Below are 15,153 nucleotides of genomic sequence, written 5' to 3'. Positions count from 1 at the left end.
CCTTTGCCCTTTTTACTAGAACAGGGACAGAAAGATTTCTCTAAAGGTTAATGCAAAATTTAAAGTAAAGAAGCAGTGGCATAGCAATCCACAAACCCACCCCACATTATTTAGCATAGTAACAAAAGATAAGTATATTTTCCATAAGAGTCCATCTACCAGGCCTGTGTGTTTGGACCTACTGTATTCCCTGCTTCTCCACCTTCCCCATTGGCTTGTTATGGACTGAGAAACTTCCCATGGCTTTAAGGGGCAGCGGGGGGAGGGGGAGGATGCCATTTCTGTACCAGTGTAAGTTTTTGTAGGGTGTTGGCCTGACAATATAAGAGTGAGGCATGCAGCAATATGGAAGTTTGTGGCCAATGGGTAGGTCATAAGGAAGGAGACAGGCAGACATAGGCTAAGGGGGTATCGGAGCCAGGTGGTGCATAACTCTACTGGGACAACAGGCTTTGCAGTCCTGCAGCACCTGGAGGACCGTTACCTCAAGAGGAACGACATGCAGAGCGCATCGCGGTATCCAAGTAAGGTATTTGCAGAACGTTGTATTTAATAATTCATATCCTGCATGTCTGCCAAAGAGTTTAAGCCAGTTTACAAGGGGGGGGGAGGACGCCCTCCTGTTTATCTTCCCCGTAGTCCCGTGAAATAAGTCAGGCCGAAGAATTGTGACTGGCCCAAGAAGCTTCAGAGGTGTAGAGAAATTTAAACCTTGGTGTCCCGAGATATAATGCAACATGGAAATAACACTTGTGCTCTAACACTGCAATGCCCTCTGGCGAGAGGGGGGAAATGCCTCCCCCTGCATGTGCTCAAGCAACCCGCGCTGAGCCAAGGCTGACCTCCAGCAAGTCTCCGCCGCCGCCCCATCTCCATTCCCTGGGGAGCAGAGGAGGAGGTTCGCCCATCCGCGAAAACACTGGGTTTCTCCACGTCCCAAACCTTTCCTTCGCGTCCCAGACCGGGCGAGAGATCCCCCGCGTTCACCTGGGAGGAGTCTTACCGAACCTCCCCGGGACTCCTCCTCTGAGTCAACTCGCCCATCCGCTCCCTTGGACGCCGCTTTTGCAGAACTAGGGGGAGGGCGAGTTCCTTGAGAAGGAAGGAAGGAAGGCGGGAACTACCTGAAGGCGGTTCCGATTGGCTCTGGCTGAGCCTGCCTTGTGCCCTAATTGGCCGTCTGCCCCAAGCTCTCCTGCAGGAGGATTTCCCCTCGGGTTCTGATTGGCTGGGGCGGGCCGGGAAAGCTGGAGCCGGAGGGCCGTCTCCGAAAGGAACAGGAAGGAAGATGGCGTTGCGAGAAGTGGCTGGTTTTCTTCTGCTGGGCCTGGTGGCCGCGCAGACGGGGCAGGTCCCTTTGCTGGCGTGGTCCAGCCACAGGTACGCGGAGCTTTTGGGCTGCCCTCTGGGAATGGGATATGGAATAAGGTCGCAGAATATGGGGTTTAGAGATCCCCCAAGGTAGACCTTGTTTCTGTTAGAGATCATCGACCCCTAAAAGTTCTTCAGTCATTTTGGGTCAGTTAATTCACACGTTACGACTTAAGAAGGTTTCGATGCATAGGCCTAAAACGAAGGTGTTAATGCAGCCCTTACGTTTGGGTGAACAGGTATCTCATGGAGGTACACTCGTTAGAGGGACGTGGTTAACAAGTGGTGCATCCTTGGCTAATGGGTGGTATGTTGACCTGTTACATTGACTTATTGAATATTTAAAGGGTGGACTGTTGACTCAAGATCTTAATTTGAGTCTTGGGTAGTGAATTCAGAGCTGGGATCAGGCATTTGAGGAATGATTGGGTGTATTTGTGTGTTCCTGCTACAGAAGAGTGCTGGGGCTACAGAACAAGCTTTGGAGTATGGGGAGATGAAAGGGTGTCTGGATAACATGGTGCATAGTGTGGAATAAAGGGTAGTGGCTAGAAATGTACATTGTGTGGAATACTAGGTTGATTGTAAGGTTTCTGGCATGGTAGAGGAAACTGGGGTGATCTCTGATTTTGCCTTTATCCTATCTATGGAAGTTATTTTTTAAAATATAACTCTTACCAGCCTGAACAAGGGTGAGTGGTTATTGGAAGGTTTAAATAAGGTGGGCGGGAAATTTTGGGCCTACATTTCCCATCAGCTCCAACCAGCATGGCTAATTGTCAAGAACATATAGAGGGCAAAAATTTCCCCACCCTTGAAATTTAGCGGAAAAGCAGAGATTCTACTACTGTAAACAGCGCTTGAAAGGAACTAAGAAAGAAGGGATTTGCTGTCCAGAAGTGGGCAGGTAAAGAAGTGTTTTTTCTGTTAAGATATTTAGGAACCAAAACATTTGGGAGCAGAGGCCATGAGAAGACTTTGGCATCTGGTTCTCATCTCTGCTCCTTCCCATATCCATTAACAGAAGTAGAGTCTTGGTTTTGAACAAGAGATCCTGTAATGTGCTGCTTGTTTTCTGCAGTCAAGTTGCTTCCAACTTATAGTTACTCTAATGAGGTTTTCAACCTATGCAAAATATTCAGGGTGTTATAGGTTTTTACGGCTGTTTGGCCATGATCTGAAGATTTTTCTTCCTAGGAGATTGGGTGATTATGGTGATCAGGGTGTTTTCCGCTAGCGACACCCATCAATCACGGTGACAGATCATCTCCCTCCTTGGCACAACTATACACCCATAAGGAAAAAAAAACCCTGATCACCATGATCATCCAATCTCCTGACAAGGACAAAAAGTTGATCCCACAGCTATAAATAATCATCCCACAAACTGCACCAGAGCACAGAGTTCTGACTCCTGACATCTGAAGATGCCAGCACAGAGACTGGTAAAACGTTAGGAACAACAACCTTCAGAACATGGCCAAAGAGCCCGAAAAACCTACAACAACCTACAGTTACAACAACCGGCAATGAAAGCCTTCAAGAATATAGTCAGGGTGTGGTTTGCCCTTGCTATTCTTAAAGGTGTTTCTATAGCCAAGCTGGGGTTTGGAACCCAGGTCTCCTAAGTTCTGGTCTCCTAAGTTCTAGTCTTCCACCTTATCCACTGTGCTGCATTGGCTCTCCTGTAATGTACTACTGCTGTGCCCTTTTGTAGGTTTCACCTACAAATATTTAAATGGTTTGAGGACATTACGTCCAAAGGACTATCTCCTTCTACAGGAACCTGCCTGTAAATTACTGTCATCACTGGATGCCTTGTTCCATCATCTTAGAAATGACCGGTTGGCAAATTCTTGAGAAAGTTGTTTTCAATACTAGCATTCTGATGCAGAAATTCCCTCTTGAAGGAGGCAAGATCATTTTTATTCTGCTTTATGTGGACAGCAAACAGTCTCCATTTCCATCCAGCTGATAAAAATGTAACATTTTAACTCTGCTTAATTTTAATGCTGCTCTTACACTTTATTGTATTGTCCCATTCCCTTGTTCCTTGACTTTTTGTGCCCCCAACACTGTATCCTTTCCTCACGGGGAAGTTGCTCTAGCTCTTTGAACTCTGTAATTTGTTCTTAATTGACTTTTGTAGGAAGTAAATTTAGAGAGATTTCTGCAATGAATGGTGGATTGAAACACTTCTACGTATGTCACACACATGTGGAAATGAAGTTGGTCTTATGGGTGGCTGTCGAATAGAAATTTATTTCCTTTTGATCTTTTTCTTGATTTCCTTCTGTGAAACAGATCTTTGTGGTCCCCTTCAGCCATTCCACATGAGGGGCATGTGATTACAGAAGCTCAACTTGCAGCTTTGTTGGATTCGGCATTAGACAGTGGGCCCCGCAATGTGCTGCTCTTCCTTCAGGAGAAAGTGAGTATTTCTTTCCTTTGGCCAAGGACACTGCTGGCCACAGATTTGAACCTCAGTTCAATAAACAGCTTCCCCCTCTGCTACAAAACTAGGAATTCCTCATCTGTGAAAGTCCGTCTGGCCCTTCAGAGAACTAGCAGTGCTCAAGATTCCTTGGCTAAGAATTCATGGCTTAATTATATTTATTTATTTTGCTGTGGATGAATAAACATGTGGTGTGGAAATACTCCCAAAGGCAGCCTCCCTTCAGATGCGTTGCACTGGTGATGATAGGATTTTGAACCAAAAAGCTCTCACTTGGTGACGCCTGCTCTCAGGATGTTCTGGTAGATTTTTTTCGGCCTTTAAATATGTTACCATTGAGCTCTCTGTCCAGTGACTCCTTCCCATCCCATCTGGGATTCAGCAGGAGGTCCCAGTATTTTCAGAGCACTCATAGCAGTAAAGAAGAAACGGCTTCTTTGCCTTGGTCATGTGAGATGGAAACCTCATGACTCTGTTTCTCACTTCCTCATTCTGTCTCCATATAGCACTCTCTGATGCTCTCTTTATTAAGCTTTCCACTGATTGAAAGTCTATCTTGAGTGTATTTTTTAAAAAATTATATTAATTTCTGATATAGGAAGATATCTAACATACTGAAAGACTCCTCTCATCCGGGATATCAGCTCTTTAAACTATTACCATCAGGAAGGAGATTCAGGGTATTGAAAGCAAGGACAAGCAGATTCAAGAACAGTTTTTACCCAAGTGCAGTATTGAGTTTAAATGCGGGGCCATAGGTTTTTGGTGGATTTTAATTGCTGAGAGAAAATGGGGTATCTATATTTGGATGGTGAAAGTTGTGTATATTTTAACTTTTTTTTTGTAGTGTTGTCCATTTTTACCTTGGGGAAGAGCACCTCATTTCGTTGTACCCACTTGTGAGCGCAATGACAAATAAATTTCTTATGTCTTATGTCTTGATGTGATCAGAAAAGAAATATAGAGTGAAGGTTCATCTCTGATCTGGAGACTGCTGGAACCCAGGAAGTGCTTGCTGTCAAAAGCTCTCTTCACCACCTCAGATTCTCTGTTGTATTTCATTTATTCAATCTATACGTCTGAACTAAAATTGAGACAGCTTGCATATCCTCAAGATGGAAAGAAATGCGAAAATGTAGCACAGAAAGATGACTGTTTCAATTTTTTAAAAAACTCGTACTAAAATTGGCCTTCTCTCTCAGCTCAGTGTTGAAGATTTCACAGCCTATGGAGGGGTTTTTGGAAACAAGCCAGATAGCGCCTTCCCCAACCTGGAGGTGAGTGAGATCTGTGGGCTGAAATGAGTTGCTGATTTTTCCTGCCTGCCATCTGTATAATGAACGGTCTTGATACATTCCAGAGCATTTCTGCATAATCAAAAGAGGGTGCAAAAAAGCAGAATGTAAAATGTTATTATGAGTTTAAATGCATATCCAGCCAGTGAAAACTCTTTTCCATCATTGGTCGCATGCATTGGAGCATGATTTTGGCTTCTTCACTGTAGCTACTCTGCTACTAGAGGACTGAAAACAAGGTAAAATTTTTAAGTTCAAGCTGTTGCACTACAGGAGAGGAAAGGTTCCCTTTTAGTTTCAAAAGGCCTGGTGAACCAATGTAGTGCAGTAACTAGTAAGTTGGACTACCTAGGATCTATAGAGGAGCTGTAGAGTTGCATTAAAAAATACAAACATCTTTTGTTCTCATTTCTCTGAAGTAACAGAAATTGCTACTTTTGGTTTAGAAGAACAACATCTGGATGCCATTTAGAGGGAGGCCATGCTCCTCCAACTAAAAAGTAGTCACTCTGCAAAAGGAGTGGGGTTATTATTAAGTTACTATAGTAATAAAAAAAAACCTCTGGGAGAAAACTATTTATGTACACTCGTTATTTATAACTAGTTGTTTCTAGGCTCTGGTCAAATTACTTCCCTCAACACCTTGATGGGACAGTGGAATAAATTTTAGATTACATTTGGTTCACGGCTACAGACTAGTATTTACAAAGTTGAGCTGATTTTACATGTTGGGTAAAGGGTGAGGTTGCATTGAGAAGATGCCAGCAGTTAGCTGTAAGGCCTGCAAAGTTTGCGCACACCTTTTTTAGTGTTGTAATTTTCCACCTGTGGCATTCACCTCCCCTCTGTATTAAATTTAAAAATGATGAAATAATTTATTTACAACAACCAATAAATCTAGTTACTGGCTCTTCTAAATAATTCATGGCACATAGTCCCCCTTATTTAGGAAAGGGAACTGCGAAAGGAAGCATAAAACATAATATCTTTGTTGAAAATACTTTAAAATGACATACTGTGGAAAGACCAATAGTAAACATCCTGACACTGCCTAGATGTTTTATGCTACAATTGTCATGAAACTTAACTTGGAGGGTACCACTTGTCAACCCCATAGATAAGACACTTAAATGCTGCAAAAGTGCAAAGCAAAAAAAATCTAACTCATAGCTTTATAGACTCTCTCTGTAGAGATAGAAATGATTAATCATCACATGCAATTATATCCTGGGATTCAGAGGCAATAGATAAAGCTGAGCTGCTTACCTTTTTGATCTGTGGACTCTTGAAGGCTGTTCTGGTCGTTAATAGTGGTGAAATGCTGGCAGCTTGCCTTCCTGCTTTTATGCTGGTTACGCTACTGCCAGGAGAAACCACCATCTGGAAGCATCGAAATAGAATAGCACTCGCTTGATGAGAGGGAAAGCTCTACAGGGAGCATTTGCCGTTATATGTTTCCAAAATACCAATAACATTGTTCTGGAAAGCAACATTTTTTAATGAAATGTAAGCAATATGGATTTTTTTTTAAATAGCTGTAATCATGATCATAGAATGCAAGCACAGTTCTGTAATCTTTGTCTGGAGGTGTGATGATGTCCATTAAAAAAAATGACAATGCAGCATGCTAAAAACCTGAAATCTAAACTGAAGGTTATCAAGAGGCCCAAACCTCATCCCTCCCTACCTTCTCAGCTGTTATACTCTTGAACCCTGCAATATCTGGAATATGGGTCTGAAGCAGGCCAGGAAAAGGGCTTAGACTAAGCCAGTCTTGTTCACAGTTGCCCATCAATGAAGTTAGTCTGCCTGAACCAAGGATGCAGAATTAATGATTTTGTGCATGTTCAGCTACAGCACTGACCAGCCCTAGCGAGCGCAGTCAGTGGTGAGGAGGAAAGAGAGCTGAATCTAACAATGTTTGAAGGGCTACACATTGCCCATTCTTGCACTGAAAACATGAGCAGGTAGGAGGTTGGAGAAGGGCATGGCAGGATGAGCAAAACACTGAGAGCCCAATTACTAACCTGTGACAATAGCTCTGACTCTTTGCCCTCTTCCCAACAGAATGCCCTACATGCAGCTCCCTCCTCATTAGTGCTGCCTTCCGTGGATTGGTTTGCAGCCAGTGCGGTCCCTGCCTTTTTGAAGGCCAAGCTGGGCATTTCGCCTCTTCACGTGGATCAGAACACCTTGCAGGAGCTGCGGCTCAATGCCAGCCTACCTGCTCTGCTGTTGATACGGCTGCCGTATACCACTGGGTATGTAACCAGCCTTTACTGTATTGCCCACCTTCAAGCTTTGTCACTGGGTGCAAACAGGGATGTTGTATAATTGTGTCTTCAAGGGGGATTTGAAACCCAAAATGTGCTGTTGAGCATAGCACACAGAATATGAATAATCTGCTTCTTTAAAAGCACTATTCATAATATTTCATGGTTGCTTGAATTTGAAACCTGAGGCTTCCTATGATCTCAGGTTTGGCATATTGTGAAGTGCCTACAGTTTTTTTCTAGTCTGTCCATATCTCTTGGTCTGGGCTTCTTGATCCTTCCAATGTTTAGGGATGTGTCCCTACCCTTTTGCTTTAAATCTGCCTGTTCCCAAGAATGTTAGGCTTCTTTTGCCCCTTCAAAAACCCCTTGATCACTTCTGCTTGGTCCTGGATGTCTAAGGGTGTAGATTGACTTCTGTTCTATGCAATGAGATGGCAGTGAGTTCTCAAATGCTAATAACCACGCCCTGCTTCTCCAGTCAAGAAGACATTGATACTAGGTCAAAGTCTAGGTTTACATCTAAGACACGCTAACAAAGCAGTTTCTGTCTGTACTATATCTCTCTCCCTTCCCTTTCCAGCTCTAGCTTGATGGCCCCGAAAGAAGTTCTAACCAGCAATGGTGAGCAGCCGCATGGGACTTGTAACTCAGTGGTGAAAAGGCATTTGGAATAATGATTGTGTTGAGGACCTTTTATGGTAATGGGCATGCCAGGCTAAATTTCTGCTTCCTGACACGATTTGGAATACAGTGGTGCCTCTCTTAGCGATTGCTTCATTTAATGAAGAATTTGCTTAACGATTGTTTTTTTGGGAGCATTTTATGATTCGTTTAACGATGTTCCCTATGGGCAATTTTCGCTTAGCGATCTTCAGGACCATGCCTCGCATAGCGATGACAGTTTGGGTCCCCCTGTTTCGCTTAGCGATGTCTGTTTTCGCTATTTTTAATTTTTTGTGAATTTTCCCCCCCATTGGAATGCATTGAACTGTTGCAAACTTACAGTTCAATGCATTGCAATGGGGGGGGGAATTCACCAAAAATTAACAAAGAGTCAGAACAAAGCCAAATTAAGTTAGCAAAGGTTTTACAAGGTGCACTAACGATTCCAAGCATTTTATACAGTTTTTGAACATTTTAAGACACTTTAAAAATAGTGAAAACGGACCTGTCAAAACCATTGAAATGCATTAAAACCTATTCAATGCATTCCAATGGGGGAACCACGTTTCACTTAGCGATGTTTCCTACGGCGATTTTCGCTTAAGGACGGTAATCCGTTCCCATTGGAACAGATTATCCGGTTTTCAATGCATTCCTATGGGAAATGGTGTTTCGCTTAGCGATGTTTTCCCATAGCGATTTTTTTTTAACCAATTAACATCGCTAAGTGAGGCACCACTGTATTTGGAGGGCTCACTGGAGTGAATGTTCAGTTGGTGTTACGCTGACTTGGAAGTTGGCTTTGTATTTCACTTTCTGGATGGATTCTTATTTCCTGAATGCTATAATTTGCATGTCACTGGATTGATTGGTGTGTCCCAGTACGAGGGGGTGCTGACAAGTATTGAGCCTTTCCCAGAAAAAATTGAGCTAAGAAGCTGTAACTGCCACACTATTCTACATATGTATTCCCCCAGGAAGTCAATGCACTTGCAACATCTGTCCTGCAGCTTCTTAAGTCCCTGCAAATAAAATTCTTCCGACTGCTGGTGTAACCATTCATTTGAAGCATTAGTTGCCTCCAGAACATTCCCAAGTTGTTGTCCCTTTAGGTGTTTTTTGAGTTTGGGGAACAGATAATAGTCAGAAGGAGCCAGGTCGGGAGAATAGGGAGGATGTGGCATCACTTGAAAGCCTCAGCAGGTCAGTTCTGTCATTGTTTCACCTGCAGTGTGTGAGAAGGTGTCATCATGCAACAGGATGACACCTTTGGAGAGCTTTCCTCAATGTTTTTCCTTGATGTTTTGCCTCAACTTCATCAAGAAAGCACAGTAATATTTTACATTGATGATTGAACCCTGTTGGAGGTAGTCCACCAGCAGAACTCCCTTCTTATCCCAAAAAACTGTTGCCATTTGCTTCTGCACCGACCTTTGCACTCGGAACTTCTTTGGCCTGGGGGAACCACTGTGCCTCCATTCCTTAGACTGTTCGTTTGTCTCAGATCATAACAGTAGATCCATGTCTCATCACCAGTTACCAGTTTGCCCAAGAAATCTGACTCATTTCTTGCAAAATGTCCCAAAACAGCCACCAATGACTCCACACATTTCCTCTTTTCTTCGGTTGTCAAAAGTTTCGGGATCCACTTTGCTGCCAGCTTTCTCATTTCCAAGTCGTGGATAATGGCACTAACACTCTCACATGATATTCTCAGAAATATAGCAATACTTTTGGCTGATATTCGGCGGTCCTCCATGATCATGGCTTTCACATTTGCAGGCACAGAGACAGAAACAGTTCTTCCACTGGGTTTCTCACTTTCAGCACCGAAATGGCCAATTTTAAAATTGACAACCCAACATTTAACTGTTGCATATGAAGGGCCACTGTCACCCATAGTTTGTGACATTTCATCATGGATCTGCTTTGCACCTTTCCCTTGGAGAAACAGACACTTGATTATGGTCCTATGCTCTTCCACATTGAACTTTTCTGGAGGTGCTGCCATGTTCAGTTTGGACCTGAACATGAAAGTTAAAATCATAGGTAGTTGATTTTTGCACCATTGAATACAGACAAATTGGCCAATGCATCCTGCAATTTATAGCTTCCTAGCTCAATTTTTTAGGAGTAAGGCTCAATCCTTGTCTGCACCCCCTCAGAAAGAGAAGTAGTTAAGGGTTCTCTGAGAAGGAACATCAGTCCTGTGTGAAAATGAGAAAGTGTACTGTGAGGCTGGGACTGGCTTGAGGAGAGGGGGAAAAGGGACTGGGACTCAACCTGATCCCACTTGAGACAAAAGTTTGTTCATGGGCATGTCCTGTGGGTACAGCTTTAAGGGGTGGAGCTCTTCTGTCTATTTTTCCCCTCTCTTGAACATGAGTTCTCTACACAGATGAAATCCTGGGACAAGTCTTGAGTGCCCTTCAGTCAGAGGACATTCCCTATACAGCCATCCTGACTGCTTTACGGCCTTCGCGGGTATGTGGATGCTCTGATCCCTGTGCAGCTGTGGTTCAATTCCCGCTCTGTCTTTTTCTGAGTCCAGGAAATACATATAGCTCTCATGTCATTGATGTAATTTGTTCCATGTGTATCAGTTCATTTGTTCAACTCAAGTTTTAAAAAGGTAGTACGTATTATAAAAAAGTGATATGAATGTATTATAAATATTAAAACCAATTAGAATATAATAGGCTAAAGTTAATTACAAAGATTAAGAAGCTCAAGTAAGAAGCCAACAGATATCAAATATCTTGTTGAAATGATTTTATTAGTGTCTGTTTATTTATTATTTACATACCAGCAGCAAAGAATCTTGTTATCCATCTCTAGTCTGAGCGTTAAGGTTAGACCTTATTCTTTATTGCGTCTGTTGCACTTGTGAGCAAGGCTGTTAGGTGGTTTCTTCTCTGTCCCCATTTTTTTTCTTCCTCCTCCTCAGTTTTTTTCCTTCTCTTTTTTAAAAGTACTTTTTTGGGGGCTTTTGGTCACAAATGTTTTAGCTCTGTTGCAATTTTGTTTGCACTAAGGTCTGTAAGAATTTTGGCTACAGGGCAGCCTGTGCAGTGTGTAAAATAATTTCTTCTCCAGGTTGTCCGGGATGTGTCTGATTTGGCCCCTGCGAGACTAGGCAGACAGCTGCTCCAAAAGGAGACTGTGGTGGCGCCGCTCCGTTTCCCTAAAACTGGAAACCCGCTGATACTCTTCTGGGCCAGCAATTTTTCGGTGGCAATCAATGACACGTGGCATGACCTTACAAACCTCACATTTGGGGCCAGTGCCTCCGTCACTGTAGAGAACTCCAGCTGGAATACCAATGCTTCTGAGTGAGTACAGGGTGAGGAGGATGGATGGACCGTAGACAGTAGGGATGGAAGAAAAGAAGTTTGAGGTGGTCTTATGAGCTGGGTCAGCTGAGTCCTTGACAGTCAGAGGTGCTATAGGTAAAACTGCGTATGTGCTGGGTAGAAACATTCAGTCAAATTCTGATCTGAATGAATTATGTATGTACAAATTGGCATATATTTACTTCTGTTTGATGTCATTCTGATCATGCTTCTCAGCATGCGGAGGATACGAGTCCTGTCTTATCTTTTCCCAGTCTAGTACTATTCACATTACTGGATCAGCCTCCTTCATTTCAGACACTTTGGCGAAAAGCCGCTAAGAACATAATTTCTGTGTCTCATCCAGCAGTAGCTGCATTTCCCCCTGCAACCTTATCTTCCCAGACTCTCCTGAACTACAATCGTGGTTTAAATACCATGGGGGACTGTTCATAGCTCAGTACGTATGTGCCAGTGTCTACATATGCATGGTCAACTGGCATGTTTAGACTTCCCACAGTTTTATTTATTTATTTAATAGGTTTATACCCCATCATTCTGCTAAAAGATAGCATTCAAGGTGGCTTGCAAGCTTTAAAAGAAATTAAACCAACATTTAGCTGAAATGTTAATAAAATATATAGACCTACTACAAAAAAAATCAAGCAAGTACATTTTAAAAATTAATATTTAAAAGGATACAGATTAAAAGCAACGCAGCAGGGCAGGTTAAACATCAAATGCCTAACAAAAGATCTGGTTTTACTCCCTATTTAAAGTCAGGCAGAGACCACAACTCAGAAGGGAGGTTATTCCATAGTCTGAGAGCCACACAGGAGGCCCTCTTATGTGTGCTTTTTAGGTGGGCTTCTGAAACCACTGTATTTTTAAGAGGACCTCTCCTGAATATCTTGAAGACAGTGCAGGCTCATAATGAAAGAGACAATCCCTCACATAGCTAGGCCCCATGCAGTTTTGCCTATGAACTGATGTCAGGTGAAGCTTTAGAAAAGTGGGGGAAGTGGAGAAGAAAATATTGCCCTCCTAGAGCTAATTAAGCATGATGAGCATCACTGTTTCAGAACACTAATTTTTTTCATTTCCATATTGTAGGTTGGTACTTCAATATTCCAATGTAGGTGGGCAGCCCTTGACAGTCAGGTAAGTACGATGGATGCAGGTTCTGATCTTATGTTAACAGATGTCATCACCTGGCAATCTCTGTGGATCTGGGGAGGCAAATTGCTAAATTGGTTTAAGAGGGAGATAAATAGCTAATGGATTAGACATGTTTTTTAAAAAAGTAATGTTTTCCCAATATTTTATTAAAGGTAGCTGTCCACCAAATTATTTAAAGCATACTAGTTCATGAAGTTTTATTTCCATCATTATTTTTGCATTACAAGGCCGAGGAGTTACTTTTTATATATTCTAGAAAGGAAGAAGTTGAGTTCTGCTTCCCTATGTACTTTAGCACTGAACAGCCCTCAGCACTCCATGCCCCAGGCTCAAATGAATTGATAGGCAGGCTCTGTTTCCCTTCATGGAGTCAGTGTAGCATTTGGTGATGATGAGCTTAAGCGGGGTCTGCCAGTCCTTCAAAAAAAGAGACATGACTTATTTCTGTGGCTATTATCAGAGTTTGAAAAGGTTGCTATCCCAGAATCCCCCAGCTAGCATAGGCAGCTCTCCCACCACAAGTAGTGGCTATACTGCCTGGAAAAATTTAGGGAGTTGTAGTTAAAATAAATAAAAGCAACACTTCCAAATTTGGGGTTTTGATGTGTTTCATGATATGGGGTAACCCCTGTTGATCTGAAGAAATGCTGGAACTGCATCTTGAAATCACTGAGCAGTGAGGATGAGATGAATGTGTCTAGGATCCTAACAGGATTTTAAAAAAATCTTTCTGGTTATCTTTTATCCACTGCTGCACTTCACCATCTTTACACCCCTTCTGCTCCAGGTTCCGCATGACAAACCTTCGCTACCCAGTTTCAGCACGGCACTGGTTTACCCTCCGGACTGTGGAGTTCATCAGGTCTCGAAACCCACCAGCAATCTTCAATGCTACCCAGGTCACGGCCCCCAGTAACTATTCTTTCAGTTGTGCCCATGTCAGCAGTCACCCAGCTTCAGGGGCCATCTTGCTACCCAACAGCAATGCCAACCACTGGAAGGTGCAGATGTTGAATTTTCAGGTATGTTGTGGTGTTATGGGAAGTTTAGACTAGTGGGTTGTCTCTTGGCAGAAGGTTTAATATTCTAAGACAGGGCTGAGCAAAGTGCTGCATGCAACCTACATTGCTATTTCCCTCACAAAGAATAAATCTTCCCAAAAAAAGAGAGAAGAAAAAGCAAAAAAAGCAGAAGTAATTATTGCTCATGAAAGCCCCTACAAGAGATGGTGTTGCAATTACATGGCATGCAGGATTTTCCTCAGTCTCACAAGAATTGTTCAATTCACAGAAAATAAAACTGGATGTGACTTTCCAACAACTGGCTGCAAATTGGCCCTCAAACCATCCAGAGTTGCCTCCATTTGCCAAGGAAGAGAATCCAGCCATGCTTTCCAAACAGTGTGTTCCTCTGTACTCTGTCCTTGGACCAGATCCTTATCTTACATGTTCTTTCAGCCATGGAATGTGGCGCTGGGCCAAAATCATCTGTGGTACAGGCTCTGTAACTGGCACCTGAACAAGTTCTAGTTGTCATTCTGTGCTGTGACAACACATTGTGTAGAACATTTATTTTTGTTGTCTACAGTCCCAGAATCCTATGTAATGGTTGGAGGACGCTTCCATCCAAAAATCCAAATTTTGCATGTTCTGGATAGTGAAATATGTTTGCGATTCAGATTGGGGGAGGAAGAGGAGGCAGAAATGAGCTTCTGTCACTAATGCTTTGCTGTCCAATCCAGATCCAGAGCTTCAACGTGACGGGTGAAAGATTCTCCTATGCCAGTGACTGTGCGGGCTTCTTCTCTCCTGGAATCTGGATGGGTTTGCTGACCTCCCTGCTTCTCGTGGCCATTTTCACCTACGGCCTCCACATGGTCATGAGCCTCAAGACTATGGATCGCTTTGATGATCCCAAGGGGCCTACCATCTCTGTGCCCCAGACGGAGTAACTCGTTGTCCTGGAAGCCTTACAGTGCTGGGCTTGTTCTGTCCATTCCATCTGTAGTGACATCTTCACCACTCCCAACCCCAGTACAAAGCATTAAATCTTTTTTGGTCCCAGTCTTTTCCCTTTCTGTTTTCCAATTCCACCTCCCTACTAATACTCCTTGATCTTCTTTCCCTTTTGATCATTTCTAGCTGTTCTAGCCTAAACTTCCTTTACAGTGGGATAGGTTGTAAATACAATTGAGGTGTAATTTTCCTACTGGCCAGAGATGCAGATCCTGTGCATGTTGCAATGTTGAGGGCAGATCTCTTCAGGGATGTTGCCATCCTTCAGTTTCCACTGAAAATTGTTCCCTTTAATGTGCTGTACATTCTCTACCAGTTTGCTCTGTGTCCGTTCTTCTCTTACCCTCTCACCTGAAACTGTTTTTGCAGGCTTTCTGCTGTATCCTAGGTGGTCCTTCTCTCCCCACATCATTATTATTTATTTATGTGATACCTGTGAATAGTTCTGTTTACAGTGACTCAGTATTTTGGACTTTGCTGCTTCTGATGAGGGGTGGGCAAGGTTCCTTTCCTATAACTACTGTTCCATCAACTTGAAAAAGAATGAATAAAATTGAATTACTGAGA

General features: G+C 42.9%; 1 protein-coding gene and 1 long non-coding RNA gene across 2 annotated transcripts in view; one reads left to right on the top strand and one right to left on the bottom strand.

Annotated features, from left to right (window-relative positions):
* The window catches only part of LOC110078606 (uncharacterized), a 13,101-nt gene extending 11,968 nt beyond the window's left edge, over positions 1–1,133 (bottom strand). Inside the window, exon 1 of the long non-coding RNA XR_012084094.2 lies at positions 1,004–1,133. This is a non-coding gene — a long non-coding RNA (uncharacterized LOC110078606). The remainder of the gene's footprint in view (positions 1–1,003) is intronic.
* On the top strand, positions 1,089–15,153 carry ATP6AP1 (ATPase H+ transporting accessory protein 1). Its single transcript, XM_020792930.3, has 10 exons — positions 1,089–1,380; positions 3,676–3,802; positions 5,029–5,103; positions 7,189–7,382; positions 7,978–8,018; positions 10,459–10,544; positions 11,157–11,392; positions 12,506–12,553; positions 13,359–13,593; positions 14,313–15,153. The coding sequence occupies exons 1-10, from the start codon at positions 1,289–1,291 to the stop codon at positions 14,520–14,522; spliced, it is 1,344 nt and encodes a 447-aa protein (XP_020648589.3). The 5' UTR covers positions 1,089–1,288; the 3' UTR covers positions 14,523–15,153.

Source organism: Pogona vitticeps, chromosome 2 (genome assembly GCF_051106095.1).
Source record: "Pogona vitticeps strain Pit_001003342236 chromosome 2, PviZW2.1, whole genome shotgun sequence".
In the NCBI taxonomy this organism is placed as follows: Eukaryota; Metazoa; Chordata; class Lepidosauria; order Squamata; family Agamidae; genus Pogona; species Pogona vitticeps.
The sequence above is the reverse complement of the archived record's forward strand: the minus strand, read 5'-3'. Positions and strand labels throughout refer to the sequence as shown.

Bases quoted from the DNA above. Each gene is read 5' to 3' on its own strand.
- ATP6AP1 (XM_020792930.3), top strand. From the start codon at position 1,289: ATGGCGTTGCGAGAAGTGGCTGGTTTTCTTCTGCTGGGCCTGGTGGCC. The intron at 3,803-5,028 runs GTGAGTATTTCT...CTTCTCTCTCAG, and splicing joins TGCTCTTCCTTCAGGAGAAA to CTCAGTGTTGAAGATTTCAC. The intron at 13,594-14,312 runs GTATGTTGTGGT...TGTCCAATCCAG, and splicing joins TGCAGATGTTGAATTTTCAG to ATCCAGAGCTTCAACGTGAC.